Raw genomic sequence first — 18062 nt, 5'->3', positions numbered from 1 at the left:
AATATGTATGGGCTTTACATAGATTTTTTTTATGTAATGAATTTACATCAAATTTAAGTAAAAAAATATTATACGTGTATCTCAATTACATTATAAAATTAAAAGAAAAAAAAAATCTAATTAAATAATATAATCAGTCATATAATGTAATTTTCATTCCATTATATGGTTGATTACATCATACCAAACATAATCTTATTTATTAATTTGACCATTTAAAAATTGATGGAGTGCTATGTATGAGGAGCTCAGGAAACTCATGAAAAAGAGGCAATTACTAATCTTAAGACGAAATTAATTTGCCTTAAATTATAAAAACCTAAACATATCAACTTAATACATATTCACTCTATTATTACCTTTTTACATTGGATACTGCATATAAAATGGGTTAACTTGCATGTGACAAATATTAAGTTTCAAACCAGAATCAAATTGAAAATGAACCACTTAAAATCAGTACCAACCGTGGATGATGATTTGTAATTTCAAACCATAACCAAAATCATATCTTTGCGTTTTCGATTCTAGTTTCCTATTTTTTCGAAGTAAAATCTAAAGGTTTTAGTTTCAAGCCAGGTCTCAAAATATGAATATATATGTATATATATATTATTAAAGATACTTTCAATTTTATTTACTTTTATCATACTTTTTAAAATATATTTTAGAACATTTTTATTAAGTTAGTTCATTCTTTTTCAATATTACTATTTACTATTATTATTATTATTTAATAATGTTGCAAAACTAAAAAAAAAAAAAAAATTTGTTTAAACTTAATTGTAAACTTGAATGGAACTTGAACTATTGGTTTCAAAACAATCTTTAAGGATCCCCTAAATACGGTTCATTTGGGTTCTAACCCTTTATAGGACTTGAATTGATGATTTTGAATCAAAACTAAAAGTTCTGGAACCAAGATTTTAAGTAAAGGCATCGTTTCAAAAATTTAAACCCTCTACTTCTTGATTGACAAACCCTCCTCTCTCTCAACTCCACTTTGTACGGACAAATTCTATCTTATCTCTAGATAACTCCTGCCATTGCCACCATCAAACTCAGGCAATAAACTCTTATACCACCATTTCTTTATAAGTGATCAATTTGAAGATTTTAGAGAACTGTTTTTTTGAAGCTTTTAGATATTTTATTTTTGCTTTTAAAACTGGAAAATGATCTTTTAACAATGCTCTATCAAATTTCTATATCAAATAAATTTTCTTCATTAATTTCGGTAATTAAGCACACCTAAGTTGGTTGTTTGATCTGCATAGGATCAATAAAAAATTTATAATTAAACACAATAATTAATTAAAATAGTGTTGAAACTCAAATTAAACACTAAACCCAACTCCAATCGCAGCAAACCTTAATTTTAACTTTTTTATTAAATTGATGCTTAACAAACAACCTCCTCCGTCAACATTTTATTAAGCATTATTTTTTTTATTCTTTTAACAAATTCATGAAAACAATGAAAATTATAACAATTAGTATTTAAAAAATTGAAAATAAATATTTTGAGCAAAGGATCTGAGTTAAAGAAAAGGACCAAAAAGACCTTCGTCAGAAATGAATAATTTTGGCCATATAATAGTACAATTTAGCTCAGGCATGACTACCTTTGACAAGCATATGGCAAAACCAAATTCATAATGGATGCCCATACCACTATTATTGAAAGCCCTCATCCAAAATTATTGGCTTGAACCAAACCAACCCATAGGTTATTGGACATTTTTCAAATCCACCCCTAAACTTTAATCCCAAACTAATTCTTAGTTCAACTCATCAATCATCATAATTAAGTTCTTGCTACTGAAAAAGTATTAATCCCAATATCATATTACAAGTTCCAATCTGAAATAATTTACCCAATTAAATAAAAATTACAACAAAATAATCTTCACCAAATAAAAATAAATACATACTTAATACATAAATATTAGATAATTCTCATTTAATAGCCATTACCAATACAGTAGATAGTACATAATCATCAATTCATTACAGATTTTCACAGTATACAGAACCCAGAAAACATAATATTTAGAAAACAAATCAAACACAGCCAACCAGGGAATAACAAAAACATGATCCCTCTTTCTCTCTATCCAAATCCAACCCAGATGTAATCGAAAATTCACAATCGATTACATCGATCCCAATATGTGTAAAGTAAAACAATTTTTTTTATATAAAATTAAAAATAAAGAAAATAAGACTAACCCATTTGATTAACAAGTTACATGATTCCTACATATCAGGAAGAAGTGTAGTAGAAGACTGGGTGAAGGAATAGGTGCAGAAGCTTGAAGCAGGCGCATGAGAAAGAAAGGAACACCACACCGTACACGAGCCTCAGACCCATTTGATGTGATGATCTGCAATTTCAGAGTGAGAGAGAGGAGCGCTATATAAAGGAAGAAAAGGATAAAAAGAGGGAGCGAGAAGGGTATATCAGTTTGTTTGGATTTGGAATTTGGAAATGCTGGATAAGGTTTTCCGTTTTCCCTTTTCCTTTTTTCGAATTTCAGAGTTTTGGGTTTTCGTTCACACGTGTCTTCAAACAAAGTGCTTTCAGTTTTAACTTGCCACGTGGGAAATCCGGGTAGGAATGTCACGTGGGAAGACTTATTTGGGTGCACCTGTATGGTTTTCTACTTATTTATAATTTAAAATATTAATTAAATTTTAAATTTAAATAATAAATTAGGCTTCACATTGATTTATACTCTTACAGCATACGGACCGTTTAAGATTTTTACATATAAATTAATAAAATAACATAAATTAATAAAATAATTAATTCTCTTAAAATATAAAAAAATTAAAAATACATTTTTTATCTCACACCATTACGTTGTATTTAATATAAATAAAAGTAAATTTAAAAAAAATCAAAATGATTTATATTTTAAGATAAAGCAATCATTTTCAAACAATTTATATTTTGAAATATAGGAGTAGTTTCTAATATTGAGTGGGGCTGTATCAAGCTTAACCCTATGTTTGGATGGGTAGAAACTATGAGAGAAAAAAAATTAAAAAGAAAATAATAAGGTGTTGTTTGTTTTATTAAATTTTTTGTTTTTCATTTTTTTTAAATAAATAAAACTTGTTTGTTTAAACTTGTTTAATTTTTTTCTTTAATTTTTAGAAAACTATTTTTTAAAATAAAAAACAAATTTTATGAAACTATAAATAATGGTTTCTGTAAATGTGCTTTCTATTTTTATTTTACATTCCTTCTTTTTTTAATTTTTTATAAGACTTATTTTCATAAAGTTATATTATTATTATTATTTTCTCTATCCAAATATCATTTATTTATACAAAATATATAGGCGTTAATTTTATTATCTCTATTAAAATTCTACGTTTTTTTTTCATCTCTTCTCTATTTAGTATTATTTTTATATTTATTATTATTTTCTCTATCCATATAAATCTAATGTCATTTAGTATTATTTATTTATTATAATACTCTGATATTATGTTTTTATTTAATTGATTGTATACATAATAATCAATATTTAATTTAACTTTGAATTTAAAAATTAAAGTGTGAAATATTTTTAATTATTTTATCTTAGATTTTATTTTATTTTTTAGATTTTTAATTATTAACTAACATCTTTAATGGCTTAATAAGAGAGAGATTTGATAATTGAAAGAATTTTTCACATCATGAACTAAAATGAAAGGAGGAAATAATTTTAGGGAAAAAAAAACTATTTTGAGAAATAAGTAACAAAAAATTGAAAACAGTTTTATGTTTCTAATAAATAAAAAACTAAAAACAAACAATTGTAATAAACGAGCTTAAAATTGTACCTCTTTTAGTTTCCTTCACTTATTTGGAAATGAAAACATAATGAAGGAAAAAAAAAATATGAAGGGAAAATAATTACGTGACTCACATGTTATTTTCTTTTCAATTTGAGAGAAAAGTCAGAGAAAAATAATTAAAAATTATAATTTTCCCTCTATTTATTGTACTTTTTTTTAAAAAAATGAAAGTTAATCTTGTAATTTTATTATTCAAAAAACTATTTTCCTTCTTATTTTTCTCTCAAATATCCAAACATCAAGAGAAAAATCCATTTTATATTTTTCCCTTTTATTTTCCTTCCAGATTTTCTTTCCTTTATAATTTGCTATCCAAACACACTCTACATGAATCCTGAAATAATTTAAAATGAATTTGAAAAATTGAATTGTTATTTAAAATCACAGCATTGCCTGCATAAAATATAAACAGAAAATCATATCTGATAAAAAGAATTAGGCTTTGTGTGCGAATAAAGCAAAGCAACTCATTTCATTTTCTTTTTTCTGTAGGCAATAATCATGAGGCTGATTGAGACTTGAGTTTGAAGTTTGTATACATTTGTTGCTTTTAATCATTTATTTTTTATTTTTTTCTTTCTTTTCTGGGTTTTTAGCATTGAGATAAGAGATTTTAATTTATGAGATTCTAACATTGACAAAGGCTTTTTATTTATTTATTTTTTTTAAAGAAAGAAAAAGAGTAACGTTAAAGTATTGTCAGAGTATGATATTTTAATTATCATGCAACTAAATTTAGAAAATAATTATTCATTCAATTCTTAATTGTTAAGGAAGAATTGAAAAAAGAAAATCATAATACCAATAATATATTTACAAGAGTATGGGATTGAATTTAAAACTGCAGGTTCTGAAAATACCATATTCGTTTCTACTTTCCTACCATAGAGGAAAAGGGAGAAATTTGGTTTTATGTAGTAATAACTTGAAATACGATGTGCTTGGGGATTTTCAACTTTTTGGGTTCCTAGCTCAGAGGTCACCGGTTCCAAATCTGTTGAGCCATTTTTTATAGTTTAATTTTTTTTTTCAAGTTTTTTTTACATGAATTTTGCCTAATTAATCAAAGAAAATGTTGAAACTTAAAAAGCAAAAGGATGGGAAATTTTTTTTATATGTATCCTCAAAGAACTTGGAATTTTGGCAATGAGTTTTGCCTAATTAATCAAAGAAAATGTTGAAACGTATAAAAAGCAAAAGCACGGGAAAGTTTTAGATCAAAGTTAGTTGTGATGTTTCATACTTGAAATCTTTTTTATTTGAAAATTAACCTACCACAAGCATGAAAAAAACAATTTAGAGATTATCTATTTATTCTTTTGTCTTTGAGACAGAAGAAAGGAAAATGAAAGGCTTTAATATCTGTTTTATATTGAGTACTTCAAAATTTCAAAGGGCAAAAATAATACAAATTAAATTTCAAGAAAAGGAAAAGAAAAAGAAATTGATAGAGACAAACCAAAGAATTCAAATTTCAAAGGAAAACAAAATTTTGATTGTATTCTGCCACAACTTTTTAAGTAAATGCTACTTTTTGCAGTGTTTTATGAAAAATTAACCCAATAACATTTAGCTTTGACATTTTATAAAAAAGTTATTTAAACATCTAATTGCTAAATGCCAGTAAAACACTTAACAGCTACTAAAACACTTAATTAGCTAAATTTCAAAACATAAAAGGGTACTCTATTATTACTCTATAGCCCAACCAAAAGAAATAAAAAGCTCCGAACATGAAGGTTGGAAATTGGGAAAGATTCGCCTGACTGATGATTGCATTTTTTATTTTTGTTTTTTTGAAAATGTTTATATGAGTGCAATACTGTGAACACCGAGACAGCAACATCAAAAATCAAAAATTCTCATCGAAGATCCATGTATGAGTAGAGATTTTCTATTTGATATAATAAGCAATCTTAACAAAGTTGATGTTCATACATCAACCACTGAATTACAAAACTGGAATGTATAATCAGTTGATTGCTTTTATTTTAACTGAAGAATTTTACAGGCATCTGTCACTTTGAAGCATTAGGGGGAAGCTGCAACCAAATCTAGAAGACCCAAGCTGATTGATCTTCCACTGTTGATCCTTCCAACCATGTTTGATGAAGGTGCATAAAAGTTGCTTCCACAGATTTCTAAAAAGGAAAAATGGATCAAGTGAGAGATGTAATTTTTCAGTATAAATCAACTCGTTAATCTTGAATTTCACCTTTATATTTATTATAGCAGTGTTCACACAACCCTCCCGCTTATCACCTGTAAGAGTTCAAAATAAAGCATTTGATATAGGAAAACATAATCAGCAATTGAGAACATTATCATCACCATTTATTGTTATTTAAAAGTCTCACCAGATGATTCCCACTGATTGAACTTTACTAGCCATGCATCTGAACCAATTTTTGTAGGTATGACCTGATCAACCCAAATCCGAAATGGCTTTCCCTTTTTCTCGCTGTAGTGACTTCTCAGTCCATTTACAGCATCATGAAGAGTTAGCTCAGCACCAGAAGGATGGATAAGGATACCAGATGGATCCTGCCACCAAATAGGGAATTTGACCAAATTAGTACAAAGGCATGAAGGTCCAAAATGATCTAGAAAGTACTGAAAGAACTTAGCCTCATTGGATATATTTCCAACAGATTCTACTTGGCCCTCTTTTGTTCTGCTTAATATTAGATAACATTACACATAAGATGGAAAAACATATAAAGGGAGATGTGAGAGAATATTGCATGCTAATAGCATAGAATGAAAGGAAAAGATAGGGAACATACACAATCAGCTTTCACGCTTGCCAAGTACATCTCACAATTCTCAATTTCTGCGCGCCTCCATTTCTCGAGGAACAAGAAAAATTTCACTACTGCATTGCCAGGACTAAGGTTGTCCAACTCATTCTGTGAAACATCTGTTACATCTCTTGGAGAAGTATTTGGACCAAGGCTAAAATGTCCAATGGCTTGTATGATACCTGCTGCACACCTTTCACTTGCATGAATTATTTTAGAATTATTTTTAGCATTTTCAGTGTACCACAGCAACAATTCCTCTTGTGCATTGCTAACCTGCACAACCGACATAATCTCTCTTTAAAAGAAGTATTACAAACTGAACCACTCACAAAGATAACCCCAATTCCCAATGTAGAGATATGATTGAACAAATAGTTATGTAGCAGGCAAAGTTTCTACCATGACTCCATATACATCTGGAATGCTGAATAGTTCGGCATCATTTCCAGAGTCACCACAAACAAGAGTTTTGTTAGGTAGTTTTCCCTCAGTCTTAAACTTCTTGTGCAAATAAGCAAGAGCCTGTCCTTTGCCAGCGCCTCGTGGTAGTATGTCCAAATCCATTCCTCCACTATAAATTATTTTAACATCCAACTGGCAAAGAAAAAAGGAGAAAAAAAAAATGAGAACTGAAAGTTAAATTAATAGACACGACAGTAGTTGAGTACTAGAAAGAGAAGGAAAATGGAGAAGGAAGAGAATAAGAGGAAGAAGATTCCCATACTGCTATAGTTTAGAAATAGCATGCTTCCAGTTAGACAAAGATATAAAAAGGTCAGAGATAGCATCTTTCCTGGTCGAAACATGAATCTTACCCCTCGTTTTTGGAATATCTCTGAAAGAGCCTTAATTACCGTCTGAGCCTTATCTTTGTCAACATAAAAGCTAACCTTGTGCGGCCGTAGCTCCGTTTCTGACTGCATTAGCCCATCAATTTCACTTATAGAGTGATTGCAAATACCAAAAATACTTTACAATGAGCCATTGAAGCAAATGCATCAATACTAAATGCCCATTGACAAAGCAAAGACGTCAATAAAAAGACAAAATATCATTATCTTTTTAATGTATACCTGAAGATTAAGTTCAGGAAACTTGCTTGCTTCCTCAGTGACTATGTTCTTATCCCATTTCTGATTCAGAATTTCAACCCAACCATTATCTGGCACCATCTTGTTCCCATATGTGATCTCAGTTCCAACAGACATTATAGTTATATCTGGAGTCAACATGGGCTTCTCTTTCCTCAGCTGCTTGTAAAGTGTGGGCGATCTTCCGGTAGAGAAAACGAGCAGAGAATCATGACGATAATGGGCTTCCCATAACGCATTAAACCTAAGCAGTGACATATTCTCAGGATCATGATGATCAACCTGCAAGAAAAGAAAATGATCCAATAAAACTGCTGCAGGAAGGATATGAAAGGAAACAAGCAGAAACCAAAGAATTATAAAACCAACCATTGTATGATCAAGATCAGAAACTATCATGAGGCGAGCAGGAGCCTTAAGCCGATCCATTACTGCCACCACCGAACCTCAGACCCTCTATCAAAAGACCAACATAAAAAATATTGAAAAACATAGATAAATGTCATAAATATCAATCCTAAAAGTAATAGAAACAAACCAATTCTTGATTTGGTGATTGCATAAAGAAACTAGTTCCTAATATGGATTACTAATAACAGCTGTTGAATTTATGAGAATTTGTACTAACTATTATCTTGGATTATCCATAAAATTCTGTCAAGAAATAAAAGAAAAGGTCTCACTAAAGAAAAGAACAGAGCCTCAAAAGTTCAAGTAAAAACAGAAAACGAAATTACAATAAAAGAAGGAAATAAAACAATCAAATCATCACAAAAATCATCCAAAAAAAAAAAGAAACAACAGTTGGAGAATCCATTAACTAAATGAAATCCTAACAACTGCTTGACCAAAAATGAAAGAGTAATAGAGCTCAAAACATTTGAAATAAAATCACAAGGCAAGAATTTCCAAATTCAATTCAGATTCAAGAGCTCAAACAAAAATACTATTTTATCAATCGCAAAAAATTTCAATAATAAATGCAATATTATCATTTCTGAAATTATAGAGTATGATGAAAAAATCTTACTCCAGATTTCAGATTTCAAAAGTTGAATTCCATTTTCCTTTTCCCACACTTTCTAAGCAACCAAACAGATGTAGAAGCAAAATTGCAAAATCATAGAAAAACAAGAGAGGAAACAGCAGAAAACAAAATGCGAATAGAGACAAATACCTAATCAGAACGAGTGAGACTGAAATTGCCTTGCAGCCTTTCAATCTTAGTGGGAGATAGATAAAATGGGCAGAGAATTGGATCCAAATTCGTTGGCGCTTTTTTTTGTGAAACGTAAAAAAGAAAATAAAATAATCGAGTGATATAACGCCCTCTTATGTAAGGGAAAGCAGAGGACATAAAAACTGTTTTGTGGACACTTGTATGCAAAGACAAGGCCACGTGGTTGATTCTGATGGTGATGATAACGCTGTTGATGGTTTGATGAACGGTAAGAGATCAGAAAATAAGATAAAATAAAATATTATAAAGGAGGAGCATATTCTTGGGCAGGTACTAAATACGGTTAATCTTAAAAAGAATATATATTAATCCTTTTCATTTATAAATGAAAAGATAAAAAATTGTGTTACCCTTTTCGTTTTTTTTGGATAATATTAATTTTGGTTTCCATATTTATCATTTTTTTCTATTTTACTGTTTAAATAGAAAATTTTATTCAAACTTGCAAATTTTTTTTTATTTTGGTATCTCCTAATGACATGGACTATCGAAAAATCTAATGGGACTATTTGGGAACCCACAAACGCCTAAGTGTTCACTTAGGTGGACTGACTAATTTTACATGTAGGACGCCAATGTGGCAAAAGGGAGAAAATGTCTCATTTGCCTCTCTTTTTAATATCGTTCAAACACAATCCAACATCCGCTTCTTATCTCTTTTAGGTTGCAAGATTATCACCCACAAGTGTCATCTTTCGAGTCCCTCTCTTTCTTTCTCTCTCAATTCTCTAGTAATGGTTTATGTTCGCTTTTTTATTCACCTCTATCTTTCTCTCTCTCTTGGTGAGAGTCGCATGGTCTTGTACTTGGTAGGTTGTGCCGTTGAGGTAAATGTGCCCTCTACTTCACTGAAGATTTAATGGTTGAAAAGAAGGGTCTGTATCTCCTCCTCCTCTTGTAGTGCTTCATTTGCCCTCATTTTCATGTTGTCTCGCATTTGAATCTTTTCACTTCTTTTATTAGAACATAAGTTTTGGGTTTCTTTTTACCCTTCTCACTTTCTTTATATGAAGTGATTCCATGAGAGTTTTTCATTTGGATTTTTGATTTCGGATATGGGTTTTTAGAATAATTTGAGAAGAGAGAGAAAGAAGGGGAATGTTGGATTGTGTTTGGGCGATATTAAAGAGGGACAAGTGTGACATTTTATCCCTTTTGCCACGTTTGCGTCATACATGTAAAATTAGTCATTCCACATAAGTGTATGCGTAGGCATTTGTGCGTCTTAATCAGTCCTATTAGATTTTTCAGTAGTCCATGTCATCACGAGACACCAGAATGAAAAAATTATAAGTTTGGACACTCAATTGTCACAATTTTCCATCCAGGTATCAAAATAGAAAAAAAAAAATGATAAGTACAGACATCAAAATTAACATTATCCCTTGTTTTTTTTCCTTCTTTTAATTCATATATGGAGTCTAACGGTTAACAATAGTACCAAGGAAAAGACAATCATAATAGCCTCCATTTTAGTTTATAAATTGGTGAAAACCCTTAAGTTCAGAAGGATTCAAATGCTGAAACCTACTCATCACACCATATTAGTAAAAAGATCAACAAAATCAAATATGATTCATCTTATCCTTTAACAGGGAGAAATATAGTGATTGAACCGTAAATGTCAATTTGGTTCTACTTAGTTTAAAATAACAAGGAATCATGCAAACAAGTTCAATTAGCATAACTCAACTCGTATAGTTTACTTGCCTTAGCATAACTCAACTCGTATAGTTTACTTGCCTTAATTTATGGATATAGATATGAGTAAAGTTATTTATAAATTCAAATTCAATTCAATTTTAATTGAGCTCAAATCAAAGTGATGATCATTTTAAATATTATAATATTTGGCTCTGATGTCTTGAATTTAATATGTTTTTGAATTTTAAAAAAATATTAGATATATTTTAAATTATTTAATAGAATAATTTACTAATTCAAATTTCAACTTGATTTAGTGGGTTGATGATTTAGCAAATTAGTAAATAAAAATGAAATTTTGTTTTCGATATACTATTGTTTCACCTTCTTCATACTATGGACCTGAGCTATTGCCTTATAATAAATAAGTGGAAATTTTGCTCTTTCATGAGTTTAACTTTAAACTTAAAAATCAGTTTTTTGGAATTGATCGTTTATGTAATCCAGAAAGAATAATACATAGATTACTAATTATTGTAACAGGACTTCGTGGGATGAAACGAGATGATACAGATCTTCTTTTTTCTTAATTAGAGATCTCAATTTAAATTCTAAATACATAATTTTTTTTACCTGGTCAATAGATTTCAGATACTGAACAGTAAAAAAAAAAAAAAAGGAGAAAATAATAAATTGTAATGTGTGGTATAGTATTCGAATCTGCCAAGCCCAAATCCATACCAAGTGGCAAGTGATCACAACACATGCATTTGATGGTCACCTTCCTTTTCGCGCGAGAGCCGAACTCTCACCCTCCAATAAAACCCACAACACGAATTCGCCAGTTAAATTCTAGTTGATAAATGGTATATAAGGTACACCTCCAATTTCCGAAAGCCGTTTTAATAATCTAATTGCCGTTGCAGATTTGTCTCTGTCTTCCCTCCATTGTGTAAGAATCATGACCTGGAATCTCCACCCACCCTACACTACCCAATTCCAATGCCATATTCGGCTATAACACCTACCTCTTCTTTTCACCATTAACAAAATACGTCTCTATTGATTGCTTTAAGACCTAGAGACCAAAGTTTCAATATTTACCATATTTGCTTTCTGGGTATTCCTAGAAACTCTGATTGATTGCAGTAGCTACTCGCTGCAACCTTACTGACATGAGTTTAGGATCCAATACTACTCTACAATTGAGTGGTTTCAGACCCGGAATTGCAGAAACCAGAAAATTGTCTCGTAATCCTTCAAGAATTTGGAGTTTTAATGGCAAGAAGAAGCATGGTAAAGTCAAGTCAGAATCTTTCCAGTTGAATAAGGATTTTCTTTCCAGGGCATTGAGTGTGGACAAAGAAGTGGATATAGAAGGGATTAATGGAGGAGTTACTAAAGAGAGACACTACGATGCCATTGTGATTGGGTCTGGGATTGGTGGGTTGGTTGCCGCTACACAGCTGGCTGTGAAGGGAGCTAGGGTTTTGGTTTTGGAGAAGTATACGATTCCTGGTGGTAGCTCTGGGTATTACCAGAGGGATGGTTATACTTTTGATGTTGGGTCTTCTGTGATGTTTGGTTTCAGTGACAAGGTCAGTTGCTACTTTGCATCTCTTTGCTTTTTTGTAGTTATGCTCTAATTATTAGCTATTAAGTTGAAATTATTATATTGGAATGTGAGAATTGTGGTGTAGATTGTATGTTGAATTCTAAGAGTGTCATTTGGAAAATAAGAGAAGTAATATAGGCTTACATATAAACTGAAATGTACAACTGGGGGTGAAAATGTAGTCGTGAAGCATTTAAGAAAACAAGTGTGGATTACATGTAAATCATAGAGTAGGATTCAATTGGTGGCAAGTAAATTCTTATTTTCGTTTCAATAAACGGAGAGGTCCATGATACCTTTATTTATCTTTTAGTTACTAAATACTTTGTTGAATTATCATTCTTGTCAGAGTTTTCATAGATTACATGTGCCTTAAATTTGGCAGGGCAATCTAAATTTGATAACTCAAGCATTGGCTGCAGTTGGTTGTAAAATGGAGGTCATTCCTGATCCAACTACTGTTCATTTTCATCTACCCAATAATCTTTCTGTTCGAGTTCACAGGGAGTACAGTGACTTCATCTCAGAACTTACTACTAAATTTCCTCATGAGAAGGAAGGGATCCTTAAATTCTATGGTGAATGTTGGAAGGTCTGTTTTGGTTGAGATGACTGCAACTCTGATTGGCATTCCTCTAGCTCTAGTCCATAACTCACTTTGTCTTTTTTGTATCCTTTGGGTAGATATTCAGTGCCTTAAACTCATTGGAATTGAAGTCATTGGAGGAGCCAATTTACCTGTTTGGACAGTTCTTTCAGAAGCCACTCGAATGCTTGACATTGGGTATTAGTTTCTTTCTTTCTTTTGTTCTGAATCAATTTACTTGACTGTGAATTTGTGGCGAAGAAAATTTTCCTTCTCTTCGTTTATCATAATTCAATAGCATTATGCTAACAGTTACAGGATCTAGACTCATGTTTATCTTTTACAAAGATGATCTTTTTGGGCCATCATTTGCTAAGGAAAATCTGCGGTATGTATAGGAGTCATTATAATGGTTGAATTATTATTTAAACAAGAGGGAAATATACCATTCAGCTCTATTGAATTCATAAACAAACAATGAAAGTTTTATTGATGCACAAACCCTATTGATAATGCAACTTAAAAGTGCTTTTCTCCGCTGCTTAGGGATGTAACATTAATATGCAGAACTGCATATGTCTCTTCTGGAATAACCACGTGAACCACCAAATAGTTGGTCCTGGAAGAACTGTGGAGCATTCATCTGACGTTACAATGTTTGTGCGGATTGGAAAATTTTATGATGTATACAAAATAAGACCTGTAATGAGTGATTATGATAATCTGCTAGGCTAGTTATGAACCAGGACTATATAGTTTGCAATTTACAATACTTTGGTTGTTAGCTCCTTTTTGTTGTACCTGCTTTTATATCCTGATGTTAGCGAAAAGAGTGAATAAAATATTATTTTTGCACACCTCTCTTATTGTCATTCTGATCACCTATAAAATTGTGCTTTTCTTTATCTTCTCTGACATGAGATGTTTCTATAATTTCACTTTTCATGATGCTCTTCTTTCTACAGCTTATTACCTGCCTCAAAATGCTGGAGACATAGCTAGGAAGTACATAAAGGATCCTGAATTATTGTCATTTATTGATGCCGAGGTTCGATAAATGTAATTATGTGATAATATTGGCATTTGATTTGGTGGTGTTTGAGGATTGGCAAAGGACCTGTTCTGCAATCTCACAAAAAAGAGTTCCTTTTATTTTTCTGCAGTGTTTTATTGTGAGCACGGTTAACGCATTGCAAACACCAATGATTAATGCGAGCATGGTAACCTGTTTAGATAAATTTTCACTTCCTCTTGAATTCGTTTATCCCTTTTTTACAGTAATTTTTTGCATCAGGTTCTATGTGATAGGCATTTCGGAGGGATTAACTACCCTGTTGGTGGTGTTGGTGGAATTGCAAAGTCGTTGGCGAGTGGCCTGATTGGTCAGGGAAGTGACATTCTATACAGGGCAAATGTCACTAACATCATACTAGATGATGGAAAGGCTGTGAGTTTGACTTTCTTGGGTGTGCTAGAAATCTAACCTTGGTGGTTATACAGTATAGATGCTCTTTTCTAAGTTTTGATTGAAATTGGTAATTGGTAGGTGGGAGTAAGACTGTCAGATAAAAGAGAGTTCTTTGCCAAAACCATAATATCAAATGCTACTAGATGGGATACCTTTGGTTAGTTTTGGAAAGAAGCTTCTTGACATTGAATTGTCTTGATCATGGCCTTTCGTTTCTTTGACCAATGCTGGTTTCTTTAGTTCTTATGAAGAAGTCATTGTGCCACAGGGAAGTTATTAAAAGGAGAAAAGCTTCCGAAAGAAGAAGAAAATTTCCAAAAGGTTTATGTTAAGGCTCCTTCTTTTCTTTCCATTCACATGGGTGTCAAAGCTGAGGTTCTGGTACCAAAGACAGATTGCCACCATTTTGTGCTTGAGGTACTGCTGTTTTCTGCTAGCTTCATTTGCTTATATTGTCAGATAATTTTAGATCAATTAATAATGCATTCTTCAAGAATTATTAACAGCCAATTTGTTATGATTTCTTTCCTTTATGATTTAGGATGACTGGGCAAGATTAGAGGAGCCTTATGGAAGTATATTTTTAAGCATTCCCACTGTTCTTGATTCATCACTAGCTCCTGCTGGCCACCATATTCTTCATATATTTACAACTTCTTCCATAGAAGACTGGGAGGCAACTTTAATACTATCTACTTCCATGTCAAAATTTTCATTCAAGATGATCCCACCACCCCCTGTTTCTCTCCTCTCTCTGTTACTGAGTTGCTGGATTTTACTGTTTAGGGACTCTCACCAAAGGACTATGAGGCGAAGAAGGAGCTTGTGGCAGATGAGATTATAAGTAGATTGGAGAAGAAACTGTTTCCAGGACTCAGATCATCTATTTCTTTTATGGAGGTAAATATTACACTTTTGTTTTTTTTGTTTTTTTTTTTTTTTTTTTTTGAACTGATATATTACACTTCTGTTAGTAATCTAAATTCATTGAACGATATAGCCTTATCTTATACAGAACTTATATTCAGAAAAATGAATTTGTAGAACTAGCTTAAAATAGTTGGATGAATGCTTTTCTAAGTTGATGAGTCCTCAGGAAGGGAATGAGGGTGACTCAAAAAATTGGGTTTTACTGTAGCCTCATATTCAAAAATATCACTCTAATTTTCCTGTTCAAAAATTTTTTCTTCCTATCCCTTTCTTTTTCTTTGTTCTTCCAATACTGACTTGCCAGTTGTTCCATAGCTCATTCGAATTTACTTGTTTCAAAGTGTTGGCGAATGCAAGAATATGCTTTAGATATGTGGATCTCCTTAGATTTTAAAATCTGAATTGCTGCATTTAAATTAAAAATTCTAATCATCATGATAGGTGGGGTCACCTAAGACACACAGGCGATACTTAGCTCGTGATGAAGGTACCTATGGACCGATGCCACGTAATATTCCTAAAGGCTTACTGGGAATGCCGTTCAATACAACAGTAAGTATATGTGATTTTATGCTTGGATTCTATGGTATCTCTGAAGCCTATCAGTACGCCAGGTCATATGATAATGAAACTTGCAGGGGATAGATGGTCTTTACTGTGTTGGGGATAGCTGTTTTCCTGGACAGGGTGTAATAGCTGTAGCCTTTTCAGGAGTAATGTGTGCTCATCGAGTAGCTGCTGATATTGGTAAGCTGTAGACAATTTTTCTATCTTAAACTAAGGTTTCTTGTTGCCTGGAATAATTCTGCTGTCATCTAGTTAGGTTATGATTGTTTCATAGTATAATCCCCAGTTGGGTATAAATGAATTCCACAAAATTTTATGTTGTGTTTGTATTTATATATTTGAATGTTTCAATTTGGATTTGGATAAAATTAATTGTTTGGGTTTGAGAAATATTTATGAAATTGGTTTTAAATGGACACCATAACAAATTTTTAAGCCTTAAAACATTATGGATTTCAAAAAACTATAGAACATATATCATTTCATATATACTTATACTTTAAAATGCTTAATTTTAAATCAAATTTAAGAATCCAAATATAACATTTATGGAATTCATTTGGAATTTCATGGTTTCATGTTTGATATGAAAGAAAATGTTTGCTTTACTCCCTTTAATTCAATTGTACTGAATTCAATATGATTAAATCAAGTTTAGTTATATGAATTCTATAATTCAAATTCATTTCTATCAAATAGGGTATATTGCTTTTTAGTTGACATCATTTTGTGTGATTACTAGAAATCGAAAAGAAAAAAAGAATGGCTATATTTCCCCCCATTTGGTTCATTTTCTTATATCATAGGACTGGAGAAAAATTCCCCTGTGTTGGATGCTGCTCTCCTTCGACTTCTTGGCTGGTTGAGGACATTGGCATGAATTTTCTGATGGGAAAAGAGAGAAAAGGGGGAAAATAAAGAATAGACAACTCAGCAAGTGAAATATTTACCTGGAAAACATTGGAAGGTGGCTGAGCAGCAATGACTACAACAGCTTGAATCTAAAAGAAAATTTTCTGGGCTGTTGAAGGCAGGTATCCTGATGTTGTGACTTCTAATAAATTTTCACGCTTAATTTGAATACCTTAGGCTACAAAAACATGAACAGAGCTGTAGAGCAATCTTTCTTTTTTCTCTTATAATAACTGTTTATTTTTATTTCCCTCGTTTGGTTTTCCTCCCCTCTATGTTTTATTGTATCTAAGTGATGACCTTGCAAATTTTCTTAAAAGAAAGTCACTAAACTTGAACAAGATTTTTGTCCTTCTAACATTTGAAAGCTACATTCTTAAACTCAACTAATGTGAGTTAGGCTGGAAAAATTGTTAGCTTTAGATGCGCTAATACCATTTATTAGAAAATAGATACCACTTGTTAGAAAATAGATAGAAACTGTGATACCCTGACATTAGATAGAAAATGTGATATCACTCTTATAGAAATAGTTGAAAGAAGGAAAACATAAAGACACTTAAACTTGTATATTAAACTATAACTTGCCTTTGTACAAAAGGTCATAATTTTATAACTAGATAATCACACATTTATATAATAAGATATGAGAAACTGAAAGTTAATAACAAACTCTAACCTTCCATCTATCTAAATATATAACTTGCAAAAACACATACACATTTAATACCTAAAAACTCCAAATTTAATGACACTTTAATATTTCAATTTATTATTTCTAACAGTCCCCCTTAAATTGAAATATAATGGTTTCTTTGTTCTGTAACAAGGCACCTTTAAAGCTATTTTCTTCTTGTTTTAGAACATTAGCCCTCTTGATCTTCATGAAAGAAACTTCTTGAAAAAATAATTTTGCAGTTTAATGACTTGTTGGTCCCTAGACAAATATTTTTATGCAGTTTAATGACATGCTGGTCCCTTGAATTTTTCAGTTCTTTGGACATGTCAATCCGTCCGAAGAAGTGTTTTATAGTTTGTGGACGTATACGTCCTTTAGTTTCAGTTTTTTTTATACTATGTTAGATTTTGAATGGGCTTTGTATTGATCATGGACTTGACTTGAGTTTGGACCTTCATTGTGGAGTGTTGGGCTTCACCATTGAGCTTGAAATGGGTGGTCTTATTAAAATGGCCTGAGCCATTTTTAACTTCACCACCATTTAACTTATATACGTTCTTTGGTTCTTCTTTTTCCAATGTGGGACCATTGTTCCTTACCATCTTCCAACAATCCCCCTCAAGTGCAACTGAGTTTGGGCTTCTTTTTGCTGATAGCCAATTGTCACTTGG

The 18062-nt window shown here is 31.5% G+C and overlaps 2 protein-coding genes and 1 long non-coding RNA gene across 3 annotated transcripts; 2 read left to right on the top strand and 1 right to left on the bottom strand.

The window, feature by feature from the left end:
* Positions 1-5733: 5733 nt before the first annotated feature.
* Positions 5734-9069, bottom strand: LOC105635774 (Sucrose-6F-phosphate phosphohydrolase family protein). The gene is made up of 9 exons (XM_012218871.4): positions 8928-9069; positions 8120-8206; positions 7733-8032; positions 7475-7576; positions 7059-7253; positions 6642-6932; positions 6213-6399; positions 6071-6117; positions 5734-5996 (listed from the first exon to the last, which is right to left on the bottom strand). The coding sequence occupies exons 2-9, from the start codon at positions 8177-8179 to the stop codon at positions 5910-5912; spliced, it is 1269 nt and encodes a 422-aa protein (XP_012074261.1). The 5' UTR covers positions 8180-8206; positions 8928-9069; the 3' UTR covers positions 5734-5909.
* Positions 9070-11388: 2319 nt separating this feature from the next.
* On the top strand, positions 11389-16962 carry CRTISO (carotenoid isomerase). The gene is made up of 13 exons (XM_012218870.4): positions 11389-12232; positions 12635-12841; positions 12934-13033; positions 13801-13883; positions 13999-14055; positions 14130-14282; positions 14382-14460; positions 14572-14720; positions 14845-14979; positions 15090-15203; positions 15675-15785; positions 15872-15980; positions 16607-16962. Exons 1-13 carry the CDS (start codon positions 11810-11812, stop codon positions 16678-16680), a joined length of 1794 nt encoding a protein of 597 aa, XP_012074260.1. The 5' UTR covers positions 11389-11809; the 3' UTR covers positions 16681-16962.
* Positions 13040-13694, top strand: LOC119371028 (uncharacterized). The gene is made up of 2 exons (XR_005178585.2): positions 13040-13223; positions 13382-13694. It is a non-coding gene; the product is annotated as an uncharacterized LOC119371028 (long non-coding RNA).
* Positions 16963-18062: the final 1100 nt, after the last annotated feature.

The sequence above is a fragment of the Jatropha curcas genome, chromosome 2 (assembly GCF_041381405.1).
Source record: "Jatropha curcas cultivar XTBG-Jc1 chromosome 2, XTBG_Jcur_1.0, whole genome shotgun sequence".
NCBI classification, from domain to species: domain Eukaryota; kingdom Viridiplantae; phylum Streptophyta; class Magnoliopsida; order Malpighiales; family Euphorbiaceae; genus Jatropha; species Jatropha curcas.
Note: the sequence above shows the minus strand (reverse complement) of the source record. Positions and strands in the feature narration are given on the sequence as shown.